Source organism: Ursus arctos, unplaced genomic scaffold (genome assembly GCF_023065955.2).
Source record: "Ursus arctos isolate Adak ecotype North America unplaced genomic scaffold, UrsArc2.0 scaffold_3, whole genome shotgun sequence".
Classification (NCBI taxonomy): domain Eukaryota; kingdom Metazoa; phylum Chordata; class Mammalia; order Carnivora; family Ursidae; genus Ursus; species Ursus arctos.
Genome location: NW_026622985.1, coordinates 94,339,632 through 94,359,678, shown reverse-complemented (window position 1 = coordinate 94,359,678; position 20,047 = coordinate 94,339,632). Strand labels below are relative to the sequence as shown.

At 41.1% G+C, this 20,047-nt stretch overlaps 1 protein-coding gene across 1 annotated transcript in view; it reads right to left on the bottom strand.

Moving 5' to 3' along the window:
- CNTNAP2 (contactin associated protein 2) overlaps positions 1-20,047 on the bottom strand; it is a 1,356,273-nt gene that overhangs the window by 653,647 nt on the left and 682,579 nt on the right. Inside the window, exon 13 of the mRNA XM_026479097.4 lies at positions 12,246-12,365. Within this exon, the coding sequence (XP_026334882.2) occupies positions 12,246-12,365 (120 nt within the window). The remainder of the gene's footprint in view (positions 1-12,245; positions 12,366-20,047) is intronic.

Below are 20,047 nucleotides of genomic sequence, written 5' to 3'. Positions count from 1 at the left end.
GGATGGTGAATAAACATTGGCATTTAACTTTCTTCCCTCCTAAAAAATTAGAGTGTATATTATATGCACACATAGTCTGTGTGTGAGAGAGAAAAAGGGAGAGCTATTCATGACTACATGAGGGCAAGAGTGCTCCAGTGGGTCTGTGCTGGGCATGCCAGGACACATGGTACCTCTACCACAGAGTAAAGTTTAAAGTCAACCAGACCCTATTACTCTCAATAACAAACACATAGCTAATAATTATTAAGAATTTGAAAAAAGGGTATAAAGTCAACCAGACCCTATTACTTTCAATAACAAACACATAGCTAATAATTATTAAGAATCTGAGGAAAGGGGGCGCCTGGGAGGCTCAGTCAGTTAAGCGTCTGCCTTCAGCTCAGATCATGATCCTGGAGTCCCGGAATCAAACCCCGCATATATCGGGCTCCCTCCTCAGGGTGGAGTCTGCTTCTCCCTCTTCCTCTGCTGCTCCCCTCACTCCTGCTCTCTCTCGCTCACTCTCTCTCAAATAAGTAAACTCTTAAAAAAAAAAAAAAGAATCTGAGGAAAGCTGAGGAGCCTAGAAATCAGAAAAAAAAAAAACCCAGGAAAATGAGAATGAGGAAATTTAGAGAAAATGAAGGCATAAAGAAAAATGTTTGTTATCCTTAAGAGGCAAGGAAAAGCTGTGAAGCAATGCTAGAACGCCATTAAAGAGGAACTTTTCAGGAACAAAAAAAGAGCTCTTTGATGAAAGCCATGATGAAAAGTCACTCTAGAGAGAAGAGAGAAATCAGAACAGACCAAATCATAAACAGAACAATAGAAAGAAGTATAAGGAGTTGTCAGAGTGAAAGGCATGTTGTGAAATTCCAGAACATCTGGGACAGAAAGAATATTCTAACTTCCAGAGAGAAGGGTAGGTCACATTAAAGGGTCATGAAGCAACCAGAGGGTGTGCTGTGCCGGGGAGTGAGACCGAGAAACCAGGAGGAGGGAGACGGGGAAGGTGGGAGGCAGGAGATCCAGCACAGGGAGCGATGAGGAAGTTCTCAGCACAAGGACAGGGGTGCGGTGAGGGGAGGAGTCACGAAGACTGCAGGCCCCAGACACAGACAGCGAACTGCTCGGCCTGGAGAATGTGAAACATCAGCGAGATGCCCGCGACGATTTTACAGTCTTTGAAGAACTGCGAACAGAACAGATCAGATTCTATTCTGTGCTTCACCTGCCTCAGCACACGCTGAACAACTTTCTGCCCTCACCTCCACGCCCCGGGCCGCTAAGGCGTTCCTTTGATGTCCCAAAGCAGGCTGCCTTGTCATGGTCTAAAACCTAGACCCAACGAAGAGGGCTTTGAAGCACAAGGGCCAAACGTGGTTCCGACGAAGATAGAATAAAACAGACGTATAGCCAAGCAAAGAAGAAGCAATAGTGATGATGATGATGCAGCAAGTTCTTGCCTAGTCTCACTTCTTCATGCTGCTCTTCTCTGCTCAAAAATAGGAGTAAAAACAGTACATGAGATTAATAATTATGTGAAGGGATGTCAGTCCTAAGGAGTCCTCTGTCCATAAATGCAATAAGGAGATTTTTGACAACTTTGTTACTTTCTCACTCTTCACAAACCGGACACCTGCTGTCGTGTGGCAGTCATGTGTAGGGCACCGGTGGGCTTCAGGGCTTCCAGTTTAAGTCAGTCCCAGGAGATACAATTCCAATATTTGCCAGTTTAGGCAACATGGAGTTTGGGTGCAGTTTATTTTAACTTTCTTGGTGGCATCGATTAGACCAAGATAAGATAAAAAAAGAAACTAGCTGCTATATGAGATTTTCCCAACAAAATTGCCAGGAACCTTCTGATATGGAAATGGATTTCCTCAGAAGGAAGGAAAGGTGACCCACAAAACTGAAAAAGGCAGGGTTTGGAGAGAGAAACCCACACATACGGGCTTTAAGTCAAGCAGAAAAGAGGAATTCCTAGTGTGGACGGTGAAATGATTCCTGTGCTTTCTGATCACAAAGCAATGAGCTGACCTTGATTGGATTTTCCAAGGTGTTTTTCTCCCCCTCCTGCTTGATGGACGAGCTGATTACAGTAGACTAGATGAGAGTTTCAGACCCCAAATGTCACAGGCACCAACAACTGTCCCTCCCCACAGACAATGGGAAGCCATCTTGGCTTCTGAGGAAGCATGTGGGGAGGGGGTCACATAACAAAGACATTGCTTTTAGAGCACCAGAAGGCAGTCAGTGTTTTTAAAATACTGTTAACGTAGGTGTATAGAAATATTTGGAGGTGGGCGCCTGTGCAAGTGGGGTGCCATTTTGGAGGCTCCAGAGGTGACCCTAAGGGACCAGTCACTGCTCTTCAGCCATTTTTTCTTGATTTCCCATGGCATCCTACACTCCCTCCTGGACCCTGTCCCGTGGCGTGGGCCTCACGCGACCTCTCACAGCTTTCCTCTCCTTTTCTTGATTTAAGTTCAAAAACCATTTGAGAACTTTTGTAGTATTAACCTATCACTATGACTGACACACAATGAAGAGATTTGAAAGAAAGCCTGGCAGGTGAAGCCATCTGTGGAATAAGAGCGTGAATCCAGAAGGGAGTCTTGGGCAAGTGGGTAATCAGTTACAGAGAAGAGCTCTCTTTTCAGGCTGTGTTTGATCAGTGAGTTGGTTCCTAGATTTTCAATTGAAGCTGTATGAACAGAATTGAATTCAAAGATTTATACTGATTGTGAGGAACTGAAATAGCTGAGCGCGTGAGGCAGGAGTTGCTGAGTGATTACAAAGGTTTTTTAACAAAGACAGTTTGTGAGAGGTCGGCAGAGAGGAGAAGATGTGCCTGAAGAAGACACGGAGGAGAGCTATTCCGCGTGCAGGTTAACAACAGAGGAGGTGCGCTGGGGCAGGAGACAGACGGGGGAGAGAAAAAGCTGGCGATGAGAAAAAATAAAAATGAGCAGAGGGAATAAAATGGAAGAAGCCAGTGTTTTGAGGCTTACACTTTAGGCCATGAATTCATCAGAGAAATAGTTCATGACATCTGGGAACACTGAGGGATTGGAAGCATAGCAGCCCCTGGCCTGCGAATGTTAATAAGCCTAACAGAGAATAGGGGAGCCGTGTGTGTCCTCGTTTCTAGCTGGTTTCCTTGCAAAAAAGGGAAGAATAAGGCACTAAAATCACAGTAAATTTTACAGATGCTCCCCAGTACAATTCCATTCAATCTTGTAATATTCTCACATCAGATTTCATTAGATTCTGTGTAAGATGTTCCATTGACAATGTAACTAGATATTGGTGATAGAATTTTAATTATTCTAAAATTGGGCTCAAATCCTAAGGGATGACTAACCTAGGTAGGTAGGAAATATACAACTTATCCTATAAAGCTCTCAGAAAATTATATTAACTTGTAGTTGAATTTAGAGCTAAAATTGATAATAATTGCCTAATGGTTTAGATGCTGATTTCATTTAAAATGTGTTCTCTGATTAAAAAACCCCAAGGCATTAGTTGGACAATTAGGAAGTAAATAGTTTACCACAAAAATGCTGTCCAAACCACAGATAATGAATTAGAGCTGGGTAAGGAAGTTTTGATGATAATGATAATGAAAAGATATGAATAAGAGGTGCTCATTTCAGAGATCATGTTACAGACCATACTACAGAATCCAAAATGAGGAGTAGTGTTTGAATGGATGCACGTAACCATGCACACACGTACACACACACCCGTGCACACCACACGCGTGCGTGTGTGTGTACATGCACACACACATAGTAACAAGGAACTCTGGCTCTGAATCACACAACCCTAAGAAGTCAATATCCGTAACTTAGTGAGATTTACTGTGTGACTTAGGACTTAGTATCTCTGAGCTTTAGCTTCCTCATCCAAAAAAAGGGAAGTGGATATTATTATCTACCCTGTGGGGCTATTGTGAATTACTGGGTGATGGATGAATTAATGTGTATAATCTATCTAGATAGAATAGTGCCTGACGTTCAGTTTGCTCTCAATAATAAATATAGCTTCAACTATATAATACAAAGTCTTTATGATACCTTTCCTAACATGTTAGTAATTCATATGTGTAGCTGGTAAGCAATTTTTATTTTTGCTTTTCATAGTCTCAAAATTTCCTATATTGAACACTATACCAAAAACTCTTAGACAAATAATAAAAAAGGCTTAATATTTTACAAAATAAATGTTGCACTGTTGCTCAGAAGGTAAGAATAAATGTAGCTGGAATTATGATTACTATATAGAAGTGTATGGAGCTAGGTGTGGTATGAAGAGTACAAAGATGGCCCCCAAGATTCCTGCCACCCCATGTACACTCCCTGTATGAGCCCTGTTCCTTGAATGTGGGGTATCAGTGAATATGATGGGTGTCACTCCTGCAATTAGGTCACTCTGTATGGCAAAAGTAAAGAGATTCTGAGGATGTAAGCAAGGTCCCCAATCAGTTGACTTGAGTTAATCAAACAGGTAATTATCCTGGGTAGGCATGACCTAATCAAGTGAGCTCTTGAAAGACAGTATGAAAGATTCTTTTTTTTTTTTTTTTTTTAAAGATTTTATTTATTAATGTGACAGAGAGACAGCCAGGGAGAGAGGGAACACAGCAGGGGGAGTGGGAGAGGAAGAAGCAGGCTCATAGCAGAAGAGCCTGATGTGGGACTCGATCCCGGATCACCAGGATCACGCCCTGAGCCGAAGGCAGACGCTTTAACGACTGCGCTACCGAGGCGCCCCTGAAAGATTCTTTAAATCTTTTTTGATCTTCAAAGATCCACCAACGGCCAGGCTGTGGGAGGGACTCACCGCTGGGACCCTGGGAGCAGCCTCGAGGAGCTGAGAGCAATCCACAGCCAACAGCTAGTAACAAAATGGGGCTCTCAGTCTTAAAACCACGAGGAACTGAATTCTGTCAACAACCCGAATGAACATGGAAGAGGATCCTAAGCCTCAGAGGCGATCACAGCCCAGCTGACCCCTTCATTTCAGCCTGGGAGACCCTGAGCAGGGGACGGGCTCACCTGTGCAGACTCGTGACTGGCGCTAACAGTGAGATAATAAATTGTAAGCTGCGAAGAAAATGAATATGCTAGAGAAGGAACTGCTTTGCTTTGCTGGAGGGTAGGGTATACAAGCAGGAATGGTGGGGGAGGTTCATGATACTTCCCACCAGGACCCACGCACACCACGCAGAGACTCATTTCCTTGCTGCCGGCACTTCACTACTGAAACTTCTGAGAAGCATAATAATAAATAAAATGATATTACTGAGCACAAGTGGTTAGGAACTTGAGTAACAAGCTCTCTATAAATATTAGATTAAAAAGACATGAACAGCTTTTACCATTATAGAGGATAATAGAATTTGATCAGCTAAATCCCAGGGCTTTATAAAGCACAAATTATGTAAACAAGCTTAATGGCTTCTTGATAAAACTACAAAACTAGTGCTAGGAAGAATACAGGAGGTGTTCCTTATTTGGACTTCAAACTTCACATGCTGCAGCACAGATGCTTACTGAAATTTTAAAAAATTAAACATGAATGCAAAAAGAGTTATAAAGAACAAGAATTGGAGTACAGAATATTAAGAAAAATACTGTTTTTGATTTACAGATAAGGAGTAAGTTTCCAAGGATAATGGCTGAATCTAGCTTTATTTGTTATTGTTATTATTAATCCTCGGGCAGAAAGAACCAAACAAAGCTTTAAATATGAAAGTTCGAGGTTTCTAGGAAAAGATGCTGGCAAACATCTTAAAATAGAAATAGAAGCTTACATGTTTAAAAAAAAATGTACCGATAACAGAGGTAAATACTCAAAATATAGGATCGTTCCTGTTCACGACAATTGTATTTACAATAGCAAATTCTCAGAGAGAGGATGAAAGTGGAGAAGGAGGGTAACAATGAGCACGTTTTTGTGCCCTAAGACTTAAAGAAGAAAACCAGGCTTTGGCTTGCGTACAATGATGTATCCTTCCACGGGGAAGTCAGTGAATACATTCTCTGCTCAGTACCAACTCCACAGTACTTTGGATGCTGCCATTTAGGGCACCCCCTAATTTCCAAGTGCCGTAGCCCTGAACTGCAGAGTCAAAAGAATTGCAGAATAGGAGACCTGCCTCGTGATACAAAATGAAGAGTGCCAATTCATGTCAAACTTGGTCAAGAGATGAGTAAATTCAAGCTTATTCGAGATAAGAGGATTCCGTCTCTAGATTATTTGACTGCAGGTATACTGTGATATTTTTCTTTCGTGTTCCATGGTAATAAAAGAATTTTTTATTTTCTCTATCTTTTTTTTTTTTTTTCTTTTTAGAATGGGAGGCAGCATAGAGATCCTCCTATTCCAACTCCTACACTTCATTTACGAGGAACCCGGAAACCCCGACACAGAGATTAACTGATGCGCTCAAAGCCCCACAGGGAATCTTTGCAGTGCCTGCTATGGGCCACCTGGACCAGGCTGAGTGACAGGCACATCCCTTCGCTCATCTGCCCTTGGCCTCCTGTGCTCCACCTCACGCAATTACCCACGGCAGAAACCCGGCAATCATTTTCAGCTCTCATCTCACCAGCCACAGCCTGGCCAACTCAACTTCCTAAATATCCATGAACTCAAGCCCCTCCTTTACCTGACTTCCACCACCTTAAATCTCAGTTTTGATGCCTGGATCACAATAGGGGTTTTCTCCCTCGTGTCCCTGTTCTACGTCTGGGTCTCCTTTGGAGAATCCCATTCACAGCTCCCAAAGTCATGCTTTAAAAATACAGTTTCACCACAAGCTTGCTATTCCCTCAGGACCACGTGTGAACTGCTTTGCATGCCATACAAAGGATATTTTTTCTTCTCCCCTTTTCCAGGCTCCGCAACACCCACCTGTTCTTCAAGACTCGGCTCATGAGTCCACTGTTTTTGTGGGAGATTTTGCTGGTCCTGAGTCTAGGGTAGCTGTCTATTCTACGGTTTCCTAAAGTTATCTACACAGGCCCTTTGGGAGGTTGGTCACTTTCAGACATTCAAGCATCCTGCTTGCTGGCACTTGCCATACTTGTGTGCATTGCCTCGTTGGTTACAGACATTTGCACTGATTCGAAGTCACTCTCTATCCTCAGAACGTTTTATCGTTCTCTAGTACCCAAGCAGTCACTTCAACCTCCATATGGATGGCCCAGTCTTCCCCAAATGCTCTTTGACACTCTTCCTCCACTTACGCTCAATTACATCCTCCCACACACTGACACACCATTTCATCACCAGAGACCTGATCTCTATTGAGTTCCCAAGGGCTCATTCCCGAGATGCCTTTTCCCTGTTTACATCAACCCCTAAGCGATATTATCACTTCTCATATATTCATATGCTAACAATTAGCACATTTCTATCTCTAACCCACATATCCTTTTCGAGGTTTTATCCAATTGCAAAACTGGTATCTCAATTTAGATGGTATATAGCACCTCACATTTAACTATGCCAAAACTGACTTCTTGAATGTTCTCTAAATCTGTTCTTCCCTTAATTTTCCATATCTCCCAATGGTACTGTAATTCACCCAGTTATTCAATCCATATCTTAGGGAGCTATTCTTGATAACTGTCTTTAGGCATCCTCACCCAATCTGTCATCTATCCTGACAATTCTAGCTTCAGAACAGATCTAAGGTGCGTCTCTATCTCATCACTTAAACTGTCACCACTCTAGTTCAAGGAGGAGATGATGTCTCCCTGGACTTTGACAAAAACTCCAGAACTGGTCTCAGTGTTTCCACTCTGCCACTCATGCCCACACCCGCGCCCCTCCCCGCCCCCAATTGTAGTTCTAAACAAGACCCTCTCATTCTTCTGCTTAAAACCTCTCCATGGATCCCCACCTGTGCACTGAAAAATAACTAAAAACATAAAAACCAGCTTTTTGCCATGCTACCCTTCTTTCTGGCCTGGTGTGCTCTGGCCTTGCCCATCTGGCAACTTCTCTTGGGCCTCCTCTCTGAGGCTCCCCAAGCTCCAGGCTCCAGCCACGGGGGTTTCAGCTTCTTGGACTGAAACAATCTATTTCATGCCCTGGGGAGTTCACTTATAGGGCTCATTTCCCCTCCTCACCTCCTTGAGTGCTTTGTCTCTTTTCATAGATTTTGGCTAAAAGGTTGCTTCTAGAGAGAGGCGTTATCTAAAATCCAGCACCCAAAATAAATCACTCCTCAGAATTCCATTACTTTCCTTTATAGAAAAATTACTTATTTGTCTCCTTTTTTAACATGTGTTTTATTATTAGTTGTGAAGGCATTTAGTGTATCCACTTATTCTCACATGGCATAGTTCCTGATGCATAGTGGATATACAAATAAAAAAAACTGGAAAAAATGATCCTAGAGGTATGCTTAAGCATACCTTTTTCCCATTAAGACTGGGGAAAAAATCACAATCTTTGGGATTTTTCTGGTATATACTATATATTTTTAATTAAAAATTTTCCTTGCTGTAATGTAGATGCAACATGCAGTTGGGAGGTCTCTTGTACCCTTCATTCACTTCCCCCGGTGGTGCCACCATGCAAAACTACAGTGCAGCGTCACAACCGGGATATTGCTGCTGGTACAGCCAGTCAGGACCCTAAACACTTCCACCACAAGCGTCCCACCACAAGCGTCCCTCACGTTGCCCTTCTATTACCATGCCCACTTCGCTCCCACCCCTCCTTAACCGCCGGCTGCCATTAATCTACTCTCCATTTCTATAATTTTGTCATTTCAAGAATGTTATATAAATGAAAATCAGACAGTATGTAGTCTTTTGAGACTGGATTTTTTTCACTCAGCATAATTCTCTGGAGATTTCTTTATTTCTATTGCACTGGATCAATGGTTCATTGTTTTTTATGGTCGAAGAGTATTCCATGGTATGGATGTACCAAGTCTGTCTAACCATGCACCTGTCGAAGGCACCTGGGTCCTTTCTAGTTTCCGGCTATTATAAATAAGCCTGCAATGCTCATCTGCGTACGGGTTTCTGTGTGACTCTGTCTCCATTCCCCTGGAGTAAATGCCCGGCAGTGCAATTGCAGAATCACGTAGGAGGTGCGGGTTGAGTTTTTAAAGTAACTATTATTGGGAATTGGGCATGAAAATAAGGATGATTTGCAAGAGGCATTATGAAGAAGAAATTGAGAATATAACAAAAACAGCTGAGATGAACAAAAGATATCAACAGGTTGAAATTGTGGACCTAACTAAACAATAAAATATTCTAAAAGGGACACACTTCAAATCCTCCCTTATGATTCAATACGAAACACAGTGAGGATAAGGGGTACGTTACTTATTTGATAATGTTAAACAAACAAAACTTGGAGACATCAGTTGACAGTAGTGTGGTCATGATTTGGAGGAACTTCTTGTCCAAAAATCAAGGGAGACTCCCTTCTTGTCAGGCCCTAAATTAATTGTGTCTTCATTTCCCCTTTTTTTTATCTTTTAAATTAGTAATTGAATTGAAAGTTTAGGATTCCAAAGAATAGATCTAAATCAGAAGTAATTTTCAACAGTGTCTTTAGTTTCTACCTAAATCTACATCAGATATTACCTGTCAGTGAGGTCCCCTTCCTTGTATTTTTCACTATGTCTGTCAAGTTTAAAGCTCTCCCCCACCCCACCCCATGTGTAGAAAGAAAAAAAGGCTCCCAAGACATTGCTTCTTCCCCAGAGAAAATGTCCTGCTCCCATTTTTAAAATATGTGATATATTCAACAGTGATAACACCCAATTACATTTGGGCCACTGAGAAGTGGGACAGCTTTATTCTTTAATAGGAATGTTATGAGGTAAAGTGCACATATACTTTCTCATAACACAGAGTGATAGAAATATCAAGACTTCATAGAATTGCTCATGCTGTCACTCCTTCCTCTTCTTCAACAAATGTCTCTTGGAACTGCAACAGCCCAAACCAAGCTATGTGGTACCATACTGTCCTAATGATGTCAAGTTCATGTTCTTTCCGGTGAAGGAAGGGTTGATGGGTGGTAAAAGGCCAAAGAATGCCTGCTGGCCTTCAGTGTCCCTGACACACTGATGTTCATATCTATCTTGAATGATAAAAGAAAAAATATTCTACCTGCAGAAAGTGGTACTGTACTCTTCTTCACTGTCCAGACTGCATTTAGAGTATTGGCTTAGACGATAATCACATTTTTTATGCATTAGGAGAAACAAAAATCAAGATTCTTATAGATTAAATTAAATTCTCGCAGATTATATTTTAGTTCAACTAAGATTAAAATGAAGATACACAAGAAAGTATCTGAGCGCACTGACAAGTCCAACAACCAATAAACTCTGAGATCAAGCTTGCTGGTAAATGGGTTTCTTCTCTGGGACACACTTAGAGTTCTTGGCATGGAAGGATATTTTTGGGAGGTTAACTCCCATGCTACCTTCTATACTATATTTTTGGGAGTTTAACTCCCATGCTACCTTCTATACTATACTCCCATCCTCATCATTCCCCCTTCTGTTCTGGGCCATGCATGGCTTCCTCGTGTTGTTGGAAGTTCTCCACGGGGTATGCTTACCAACAACGCTGTTCAGGGTTCTCCCTTCGAGCAGCACAATCCTACTTCCACTCTGCACCTATGTCGGGGAATGTCACTGGAAAGACATGACTGCTGATTGACCTGTGAGCTGAACCCAGGCACTCTGAGGCTTCTCGTCCCTTCCCCTGTCCTTAGAATGGGGTTCCACTTGCCTTTTTCTCTCCCGGAGGTTGCTCCAAGGACACAGACTTGTGATGGTGTGCGGTGTTGAGGATACACCTGAACCCAGGTGAGGCCTCTTTATATACTGTTAAGATTATGCTGCCATCAAGGCAAGCCTCATCTGTAGGTTCTCTGTGCTTATTAAAATTGCTGCCTACCACCCGGAGTGGTCTCTTTCTTGGGTCTCTCCCTGCCCTCTGAGTAGAGGGGCTGGTTTCAGATCATACCTGGGAAGCTCCCTGCAGGGTTGTGAACCAACAAACCGCTGAATCAAAGTCTTTAGCATAGAGACAATAAGTATGTGTGGAAAACAAGAACAAAAAACCCCATAAATGATTCTAAAGCACTGCCTGATTCAAGAACCACAAGCTCCCCAATTTGTGTTTGAATCTTACTTAAATAATGTAAGCAAGATATTTAACTCTCTGATCCTTTAAAAAAAAAAAATACCTTACTCCCAGGTAACCTTTACTGAAAGTTTATCATGTGTCAGACAATATGGGAAGAACCATATGTATATTATTTTATTTTATTTACATAAGAATGCTATGTGGTAGATATTATTAATCCATTTTACAGATAAACATACTGAGACTTACTGGGTTTAATAAAGTTAATAAGGTGCCCATGATTATATACCTGGTGACTGATGGAGCTAGGATACAAACCCAGGTAGTCTGAGTAAAGAGTTTATCCCGATAGCTGACACATAGTGGACAGATCATGTAGTAATTGTCACAAACAGCGTCACATCATCATTACTGTTATAATCAAATGCTGACCCTCTCCTGGAGCCAGTGAATAATACATGCCTCACACTCTTCTACTTTGAAGACATTACTAAATGTCTGATGGAGAATCTGCTCTTAGAGATCCATACATCTTACACATTGTGGGAATTTACAAGAACCCACAATTTCATTTCATAATCCTGAAATTTAATATGGAAGTGAAGAAAAACTAGGTTCTCTTCTGATGTAGAAAATTCCAGATACATATTGTGAAAGCTGTGGGTACTGCCAGAATGGGATTTCAGTCCCCCAAAAAGCCTCCTTCTGTAACTACAGGCCCCAGGGAAGATCGGGAGGGGTCCATAAGCCTCCCCGACACGGGCAGTGTGGACAGTCGAGCAGTGATACTAAGTTCCTCAGCAGAGGTTACTGGTGGAGGCTGCTCCACAGGTCAGCTCTTCCTACGGACTTCCCTCTTCAATTTCACTTCCTGGGTTTTTCCCCTATATATTCATATTTTTAAAATGTTAATTATGTATTATTCAAGTCAAAGTTAGAAGTTAGAAGATTTCATTGCTTTAGAAATACATTTCACCATTTTACTTAACAAATCCAATAATACTTAGCTTCTTACATGTTGTGATAAGAGCATGGCAGAGAAGAAACAGACTTGAGTGGTACTGTTCACACTCAACATAGAGAAATGTTCATGAAACATAAATATGGCATAGTTACCTGTCATGTTGCAGTAGACTTTCAGAGGCCCCAGAGGTCCACTGCCATCAGGATCTATCCAGTAGTAATTTGACGTCTGGCCCAGGTGTTTGTATGCTTCACAGGAAGGCTCATAGATCGCTAGAAGAGAACAGCCGAGATGAGCACAGTGCAGAGCAAATGGCTCCCCAGATGGGTGCCCCACCACATCCACCACTGCCAGCGCCGCTGAGCAGTATATCCTCCTACTAGAGCGAGTCTTCTTTTTCTCTACATTTAAATTCATGATTTGGTTCTTAATCTATAAGTATTTCTGACCTAACAAAGATGGCAAATTCCTGCTATGGCTTTATAGTTGGGGAAAGGTCTAAAACAATCAATAAATTGTTAAATAAATGTAATGTTTGTTGCATTAGGGCTTAGGATCATTGAAAACATATTTAATCTGTCATTTTTACAGATATCATCTCCTTATTGTAACGGACTTTATTTTGAAAGGCCATAAATATTGGCTGTTTTGCTGGGCTATCAACTAAGAGAAAAATCTCTCCTCTCCCTCTCCCTCTCTCTCTCTCTCTCTCTCTCTCTCACACACACACACACACACATACACACACACACTTTTTTTGCATAGATAGTATACATTTCCCTCAAACAGCATGAGATTTCTAATCTTCCTTTATTTCAGGAAAAAGGAAAGAATGTCCCTGCTTCGTTTTGTTACAGGTATTTTAATTACATTACACCCAGTTTGTGTAGAAGGCTGACATCAATGTAATTAAATTTTAGGTTCTTTTCCATTGTTTTTCTTTTTGTTCCCATGCTCCTGACACATTTCTTTTTCTCACAGAGACTGCACCTGTTTTCTGAAGTACAAAATGGACATTTGCATATCTCCTTTGTTGTTACAACTTCTAGAATACTACTGGGAAGACTTTTAAAAACACCTCCACAGCGACATTTATGATGACTTTGAAAGATCACTTTACAAAACTGAGAACTATTTCTGGTAAAGAGCTATCATCGGATGCAAACGTCATCGAGTCTTTCGGTAAAGAGCACGGCAATTCACGCTGTCATCTGTTGTTCATTAATGGCAGGTCCGATTCTGGGACCTCTCTTTTCCACCTTCCGCTTCCATGTTCTCTGTGCCTCCATTTGGCTGCCCATAGTTTCCTCTCTCTCCAAAGAGGTTAGACCTCAAATTCAATTTCATGTCAACAACAACATACTAGGCTAAAACAATTCTCAAATTCTTTGTTCTACTTAATCCTCTTTTCCTCCCTTCCTTCCTTTGGCAAATACTGAGTGCCTACAATGTGCTGAGCAGGGGATTAGGAAACGCAAATACAGATGGGAGCACCACAGATTAAGGACCAGTAGGGTTTGTTCACTAATTATTTTGGTATTACTCATGCATAAGGTGCCTCTGGAAGGGGATGCAGATGGAAAGCTAGGCAGAGCTCACGCATCTTTCATCCAAGTGTGATGATTAATATGCCCGATTTCAATCTCTCAAGTCTCTTATTTGGATAATAAGCTATGGTTGCTCTAATTTTGAATGCCATGCCAAGTAACGTATTGCAATAAAGGACAGTGAGGAAGATTTTTAAACTCTAAGCAGGAAGATGCTATAATAAGATGTAGGTTTTAGAAAGAAAACTCCTGTAGAAAAACAATAGATTTTAGAGAAGTGATTCAGAAATTCATGGGCACACATAGCATGACACTGCCATAGGCCAGGTGAAGGATGACTAGTTCCATATCAGAGTGTGAGGAAGGATGAAGCAGATAGAACCAATTCACGTGTTTTTAAAATCAACTAGAGATGGAGACCAGGTGGGTGTAGGTAGTTAGGAAGAAAGAGAGTTCAGAATGACCTAAACTCCCAATTTCTAACCGCCTTACTAATCTTTGCAACCTTTCTCCAGATAATTACAATTTTTGTGTGTGGCTCAAAATGATCCAGAATCAAGTTAAAATTCTAAAGTTTCCTTTTAGTTCTTTTGGGCAATCTGCTTTTAAAAGCTTTCACATTTCTTTTTTAAATACTTAATCATGAGTCACTCTCTTTTCCCCTGCAAACACCCCATTTTCCTTATCACCCAGTATTGGTTTACAACAATCACACTATGAACTGGCTGTCCTACCTAAGTATCTCTTCACTTCTCACCAAATTATGCTTTTCAGCCAATGTTAGTCTAGCCCTAAAACCTTACTTTCATTATATAAAAATATGTGATGATTTTTTAGTACACATGATATTATACCCCAGATCACCATCTATGCATACAAGACCTTCCATATTCCTAACAGATGTTTCCTGGTTTGGGTGACCTGCCCACATAAACTTGCACACTGGTCAGCACCTTTTCCGGGGGTCAACTTTATCTGCAACACCCTACAAACCTCTTAATCTATTAACTTTCTCTATCAGAGTTAACTATTAAGGCAGGAGTGCTAAGAAACAGGGCTCTGCAATCAAACAGCCTTGGGTTGAAATTCTGACTCCACAAAGTACTACTTACATAACACTGGCAAAGTTCCCTAATCTCCTTTAGCCTCATCTGGAGAATAGGTATCAGGTATTTACAATGTAGTAATGAGAATTGGAGGACATAACAATACCCATTGCTAACCACTTTGTCTGGGCCATGGTAAACATTTAATAGGTGGAATTTTTATGATCAATGTAATAATTATTAATTAGGTCCTACTCACAGTCCTCCTTTCTGAAGGAGATCCTCCCTAGTCAATATACCCATCTTTCTGTACAGTATAGGGCATTCGTTGCTCTTTTCATGTACTATAATACCTGATTATAGTCAGTTTAGGATTTGATTGACTGTTGTTAATTGAATTTCATATATGAAAATTTTATTTCCTAACAAGACTGTGAGTTATCTTGAGGGGAGGGTCTAGAATAACTATTTTTCTTTTCTACTCCATATAATCTAACATGGGAGATTTGTTTTTAAGATTTTACTTATTTATTTCAGAGAAAGAGAGAGGGCACAGGGAGGGGAGGTAAGAAGGAGAGGGAGAAAGGGTCTTTAGGGAGACTCCACACTGAGCAGGGAGCCTGACGTGGGGCCCGATCTCAGGACCCTATCTCAGGATCCCATGATCACGATGTGAGCTGAAAGCAAGGGTCAGATGCTTAACAGACAGTGCCATCCAGGCGCCCCAAACATGGCAGGTGTTTAAGAAGAGCCGTCAGAACTGATGAAAGCATGATCTGATGGTAAGAAGTGGAGGTAACTCCTCCAGGTCTAAGCAAGCATATAAACACCCTAGAGAGGGCTACAGACCTTAACTCAAGTAACTGACTAAGAGCAAGTGTTGACGGCTTGTAGACGAGGGAAATCTGTGTGCGCCAGAAGCTCTTCTCTTTTTCTTCAAAGTGGGGCAGTTACTCTGTTCGACATTCACCTACGACAGGCCTACTAGCTGCTTCTGCCTCATCAACACAAAAGGGAAACCAAGTATTTCAGTCCAAACAGTATTATGTGTGAAAATCACCTGGAGCTTGTTAAGACAGGGATTCCTGGGCCTCACCCCAAAGATTCTGATTCAGCAGAGAATGTGCAGTTCTAACAAGCTCCCAAGTGATCCTGCTGCTGGTGCTGTTGGTGCTGACTGCGGTGGGAGAGGTACAGCTCTAACCCTGGAAAGAAGTTAACTCTGGAAGGGCAGGCTAATTCTTTATTTAGATTAAGATATAAGTAGGAAAAAGGTAGGACACCAAAAGGCAACACAATTTTATTTTATTATTTTTTTTAATTTATTTATTTTTAAAGATTTTATTTATTTATTTGACAGAGATAGAGACAGCCAGCGAGAGAGGGAACACAAGCAGGGGGAGTGGGAGAGGAAGAAGCAGGCTCATAGTGGAGGAGCCCGATGTGGGGCTCGATCCCGTAACGCTGGGATCACGCCCTGAGCCGAAGGCAGACGCTTAACCGCTGTGCCACCCAGGAGCCCCGGCAACACAATTTTTAAATAAAGTAAGGCCGGACTGCCACCTCACTTCACTCAAAAGAATGAAAAGGGACTGGGATACAAAACCCTAAATAAAAATACACGTGAAAAGAAATATACTTGGATGAAGGCACCCACACAGTAACAGTGGTTATCTTTGAGCAGTAAGGTTATGGATGATTTAAAGCTTCATACTGTTCTGTGTTTTCCATATTACTTTACAGTGTGCATAAGTTATGTTATGATTAAAAATACACTTGAGAAATACACATTTGGAATAATGGCACGGAGGTAAAATGGCAAGGACATTTGGATATAATGAAATTGCATTAGTTTCATAACTGAATAAGGAATTAAGAGATTTTCATTCGTATCTCCTTCCTGTCATTTACAACGTGGAAACTCCCCTTAACTTTTAGTTTTCTCAGCTGTGAAATGAAGGCAACACTATCTCCTTCACCTAAGTTATCGTGATGATTAAATGAAATCATACACACTTTGTAAACTAAAAGCATTGAGTATATTGACAGTTTAATGCAGAGAATGAGCTAACCAAAGCATTTATCCTGCATGCCTCAGCCAGTTAGCTCTGGACCCGGCGGGGGGGGAGGGGGCTTAGCTGGCTTGCAGAATTTGTACACATTAAGCCTGAGGAAATGACAGCGCCCAAGGGCTAAGGCAGCAGCCAGTGAAGAAGAAGTGTGTGAGCCATCATCAGTGATGGAGTTTTGCTAGTACACTGCTGAAAAACAGAGAGGCAATTGGGTTGATGGGGAAATAAACAGACTCATCAAGGCCATTGATTTATTGGAAAAGTAATTTTTCTCTGCTGAGACTTCTAGTCCCAAATAAAAGGTCTCATATTATTGTACATATTCGTAAATAAATCTCAGATGTTCAGAAATACTACTACTGAACACATCAGACTGAATTTCATAGCATGTATAACTCCCGAAGATGGGGGAATCCTAAGTATGTTCTTCATTTTTAGTAAATGAGTGTCGTCCGTGTGACATCATACTAGGTACAACGGAAAATGACAAAGGACTGCTGTGTTAGTTTCACAGGGCTGAGGTAACAAATAACCAAACCTTAATGCACTGTAACAACACAAACTCATTATCTTACAGTTCTAGAGGTTAGAAGTTTGAGGTGGGTTTCACTGGGCTAAAGTCAAGGTGTCTGTAGGGCTGTGCTCCTTCTGAAAACCCTCGGGGAAAATCCATTTTCTCACCTGGCTCAGCTTCTAGACTCCACCCGCATTCCCTGCTCATCATCCCTGTCCCATTTCTCTACCTTCAAAGCCAGTCCTTCCCACACTCCATTGCTCCAATTCTCTCACTTACCTGTCACGTCTCTTTCTCTGTTTTAAGGAGCCCTCTGATCACATTAGGCCCACCCAGATCATCCAGGACAATCTCACGTGATGGGCCTTCACTTAATCATACAGTCCCTTTGCCATAGATGGTAACATATTTATGGGTTCCACAGATCAGGACAAGGACAACTTGGGGAGGGCATAATTCTGCTTATCACAACTATATAAAAATATGACTGCTCTACTTAATGAACAGATGTTATTAAGCATCAAATGTGTTCCTAGTGTTGTTAAACAAAAGAAGTATTAAGCAGAATAATAAAGATGGAGGCATAAAGTCAAAGGTTGGTACTGAACTTTAAAGGTCCTTATGGCCCTGGGCTTACAACCATCAGTAGGACACCAAACAACACGTGCATGCTCTGCCTTCCCAGCCCCAACCAAGGATGAGGAGAAATGCTCCCCTGCTCAGGTGCAGATGCAGCACGAGGCATCTGAAGGATCGCCAACTCGCGGGCAGAGGGAAGAGCCAGAGGTTGAAGGGTAAAGGTGTGCAACCGGCCTCATGTGCTGGGAGACGAAGCACAGTTAAGGAAGGGTCAGAGCATGGACAGAATATAAAGGAGGAACTCCACCCAAGAAGAACTCTCAAGTCTGAATTTCTGCAAAAAGTGGGAACAGAAAGAGGGCCAGAAAACAACAACAACAAAACGGCAATACATTTCGTGAGCTGATTTGAGTGACTTTTTAAGTATTTCGGGGCAGTGGTATTTATAAAACTAAACTACAGGGAAAGGAACTACTTGGTGGAATTGGGTGGTGACCACAAGATTATAGGAATTTGAACATGGAAGCCAAAATAGAATGAAAATTGATAGAGACTGTTAAATTCGTGAGGAGGTTTTTGTTAGGATGTGTGAGACAGAATCACTTTTTTAAAAAAAATCTGGCTATTTCTAATTATCAAAAGAACTTACACTTTTTGCTGAATTTTGAAAAAGGAGCAAATAATACAAAAGAGAAAGATAATGTCTTGTTTTCTTGCCCCCAGGGAGCAAATTTGGGTGAGCTTGTGTTTCCTTCTCTTTTTGAATGCCAGGCCCCTCTTCTTAAGGGCTCACAATCCAGAATACACAATGGCCATGTCTATTAGCAGTTGTCAGGCACTCATTACCACCTCTATGCCACCACGAAGTGAGCTCTAAATTTTCATGGTCAATCTTAGATTCTTGAGAATCTACAAGCAACAACTTTGCCTGTGAAGTCTAGCCCTGGCTAGACTCTGATTTAAAGTAAAACAAGAAGAAAAAATAGTTTCTTATATGGCCAAAATCACTTTCCATTACTTTATTTGTATTTTTATTAACATTTATTAATATTTTATTAATATTTGGAAAATTTACTTTCAAATGTACATTGGAATGATCTTTCAAATCTTCTGTATGGTATACAGTTATGAGTGTGGCCCATTTATTGTCATCATTTTTCTGTTAATTTATATTAGCTACACTATAAATGAAGACTAAAATCTGTGTTCTTTCATATTTGTCTTCCCTGTTTTTGTCTTATAGCTTTGAATATGTAGTTTTTGATGAATAAATATATTTTATTAAATATATTAAGATTTCCCCTTTAAAAACTTTCCACAGCTCTTAAGTATATAATATTATCCTCCATTTATGACAAAAAGATCTTGAATACCATGCTAAGTAGTGGTTAAGACACACACATATGATTAAAACACTAAGGTACCTGGGAATGGAGAAGAAAGCACAGATCTGTGATTCCATACCATGGCTTCTATTTTCACATAAACACTGGCAATTTAAAAAGGATGTTGTTGTGGTTTAAATATATCCCCCACAAAAGATGTTGAAGTTCTAGTCCCCAGTACCTGGGATGGTGACCTTATTTGGAAATAAGGTATTGAAGATAGTTAAGTTGAGATGAGATCACTGCAATAGGCCTAATCCAAATTGACTTATAGAAAGGGGCCATTTGGACATAGAAATAGATACCTACAAGGGAAGACAATATAAAGACATAGGAAGAATATCAACCACAAGCAAAAGAAAGTCTGAGGTCACCAGAAAGAAGCTACTACAGAAGTATGAAACAGACTCTCCCTTGCAGGCCTCAGAAGGAATCAACCTTGCAGATACCTTGATTTTGGATTTCTAGCCTCCAAAACTGTAAAGGCAATACATTTCTGTTAAGTCATCTTGTTTATGGTTCTTTATTACAGCAGTCCTGGGAAACTAATACAGACACATAGTGCCAGGTAACTGGCCCAAGCTGGAGCTTTCCCAACTTAGAGATGATGTGGAGGCCTCTCCACCATGCTCTACTACTTTAATTTTAAGAGAGAACTCTCTTCCAGATAAAATAATTATTTTTGGCTCACATGTGTAAGGTCTTATGCTGCGTGCTCTGAATAGTACAAAGCAACAGTTCTCCAGAGCTCTGCTGATGCTGATGAGCTGAGGAAGGCTCTCTTTGACCCTTTCTACACCTCATGATTTGA